The sequence below is a fragment of the Apis dorsata genome, unplaced genomic scaffold, assembly GCF_000469605.1.
Source record: "Apis dorsata unplaced genomic scaffold, Apis dorsata 1.3 scaffold_326, whole genome shotgun sequence".
In the NCBI taxonomy this organism is placed as follows: Eukaryota; Metazoa; Arthropoda; class Insecta; order Hymenoptera; family Apidae; genus Apis; species Apis dorsata.
The window spans coordinates 562766-565488 of record NW_006263594.1 but is presented as its reverse complement, the minus strand read 5'-3'; the positions used below and the strand labels follow the sequence as shown (position 1 = coordinate 565488).

At 38.6% G+C, this 2723-nt stretch overlaps 1 protein-coding gene across 3 annotated transcripts in view; it reads right to left on the bottom strand.

The window, feature by feature from the left end:
- LOC102676518 overlaps window positions 1–2723 on the bottom strand; it is a 10525-nt gene that overhangs the window by 2127 nt on the left and 5675 nt on the right. For all 3 annotated transcript variants that reach the window (XM_006617803.2, XM_031511528.1, XM_031511527.1), the window contains one exon: window positions 1764–1868. In XM_006617803.2, the coding sequence (XP_006617866.1) occupies window positions 1764–1868 (105 nt within the window). The remainder of the gene's footprint in view (window positions 1–1763; window positions 1869–2723) is intronic.

Sequence of the window (2723 nt, the reverse complement as noted above, 5' to 3'; positions counted from 1 at the left end):
CAAAAATTAGACTTTTTCATTATAAAATAAAATGTGATATATCTGGACAATAAACGAGAAATTCTTCAAATTCGTCTAAGTTAAGGAGGATCTAAAATTTTTCCAAAAATTAAATTTTTTCATTATAAAATAAAATGTAATATATCCGAACGATAAACGAGAAATTTTTCAAATTCGTCCGAGTTAAAACTCAACTCAAACTCCACACCAACTTTCCATACCAGGTTTCGCCATTTTTCCCACCTAAAAAGCCGAACGATTCGTACTCATCCCGAATGCCAAGCTTCGCGAATATCGCGACCGCCTCGTCCCGGGATTCGTTCGAATTATCGTCCGACTGGCCTTTTATCCCATTGTCGGTTGCCCGCTTTCGCCGATGTTACGTTCCTTCTCCGCCAATCTCCTGACAACCTGTACACAACGTTGTCGGCAGATGCATTGCACAATGAAGAAACTATGCGCGTAACTACGCTACCGCGGGCATCGTCAACTTTCCTCCGCCTTTTGGAACTCGTTCAAATACACCCCCCTCTCCTCCTCTCCATTTATCCGAATATAATAGGTCCTAGTCGTCGTCGTAGTTCGTACGACAGCGCGTTAAAACGGACGAAACCGCTTATTATTCTCGGGTGAATTACGAAAATAAAACGTTATTTATTTCAGAAAAATACGAGGAATTTATATCTTTTGCCCTGGAATCGATGTGTGTATATATATATATTACTCTATGAACGTTGTGTATCTTTAAATATTTCTTGGACAGTCGAATCCAGCCAAAACTCGTTGGATGCTTGTTGGATTATTCTAGAAAAATGGCTAGAAAAGGGAGGATTATTCTAGAAAATTGGGTATTGCATGTCAGTCATTATTTGCTTCTTTTATTTTTTTACGAGATGATTCGTAATATATCGAATATATCCATATATATATATATATAGGCGTTGACAACTTAACCTCAAATACGAATCGAGTTTTCAGCGTAATTTTTATTTTTCGTAATTTTTCATTATCGCATATAATAGATAAGCTGGATCCAATCGAGTCAACCACCGATTAATCAATTTTCTAAATTTCGAAAACAGAGCGAAGGATTCAGAAACATCGTGAATTCTTTCTCGGAATCAATTTCCTATTCAAATTCATATATTCGCGTTTGTCGAATCTCTCGAAACATTGTATTCGATGACTCCGCGACAGAGAAGAAGATTCATGAAAGAGGCACTTGGCCGAAGCCGGCGAGTCGAAGATAAACACGTTTTCACGTCGAGATATTTGCCTCTCCAGGTGGAAAGTGCGCGGGCAAACATTTTCGCGGGATTTTTTTTTTCCGCGACAAGTCTCACCGAATCGCGGTTGGGACCGGTGACCTATTGCAAAACCGAACATCGAGTGAATAGCTACACGTGCTTCCCCCTGTCCGCGTGAGAACGATCCTTGACATCGATGCCGCGCGTGGAACGGCGTGAAACACGTGTAGCACGATGGTAATCGATCGCAACGATGCATCCATGCTTCGAGTCGAATATTCGCGAATATTTTTATCGATATACGCGAGAGAATGAAATCGTTCGGCCAAACTCGACCCGTTTTTAGAATTAAATAAATTTCACGAAAGACGCGTGTATGGTGTTTTCAATGATTGATAATTTTTTTTTAAAAAATGAAAGAATCCATCATAATTATATTTTAAAAATTAAAGAAAGATGGATGGAAAGGAGGAGAATGAACGTGGTTAATGAATAAATATATATAATTCCATTCACCTCGTGACCGTCCCTCGCACGTGAATCCCGTCTGAGGAAGCGTCGTGTATGCAGGATAATCGATGCCTGGCTCCCCTGGCACGTTCCTCCTGATATCTGACAAATCTGAAAGAAAGAAAAGCGACGCAGAATCGTCGATCAATCGTGGATGTACAAATAAAGATTATATGGGTGCAGAAATCTCGTAACCTATTATAATATATATAATAAATACCAGGGAAATGACGGTGAACATTTGATTTGAACTTTGGAGGAACTATAGTCGAGCACGATATGCATTCTGCATATCGAGAACGAAAGGTGTGTATCTTGAATTACGGTTGTAAATGTTACGTTTGTTATGGATATAATACGTCGAATCGATTATCCAAACGAAACGAAGAAAAGGAGGAAGAAGAAAAGGCGTCGATCGTTGGTTTTTTTTAGGTTAGAAAGAGAGATAGAAAAAGTGACGTGAGCAGTAATGGAGGAGGACGAATCAAGGTCAAGCGAAAAGGACCTCGTTTGAAAGAATAATCGAACGCATTGTGACATTTAGAAGAATGAATGATTTTACTTGTAGGCGTGATTTCCTTCTATTGCCGTTTTTCCTTTCACGCCACCGTCGATAACGTCCCGAACATCCCGGTTTTCTTATTTGTATTATCGACCGAGTAGATTTGACGAACGGTGGTCCGTTTCTCTGGGCGGAAAGAGGGGAATATATATGTATATATAATCGAAAAGAAAATCAATTTACAACATTGTGCAACATTGTTCATCGCGATAATTGACGAGTTGGTAAACAATAAAATGATAAAATGGTAGAATCGTAGAATAGTAGGATCGTTAACAAGGGAATAGTTAACTATCTTGTATAAAGTGATTTTACGAGAATGGTTAATTAATGAAATGTAAAAGTGTCAAGGAGGAATCTCTCTCTTCGTAATGTATCCCAATATATAGAAAATAATATTGAAT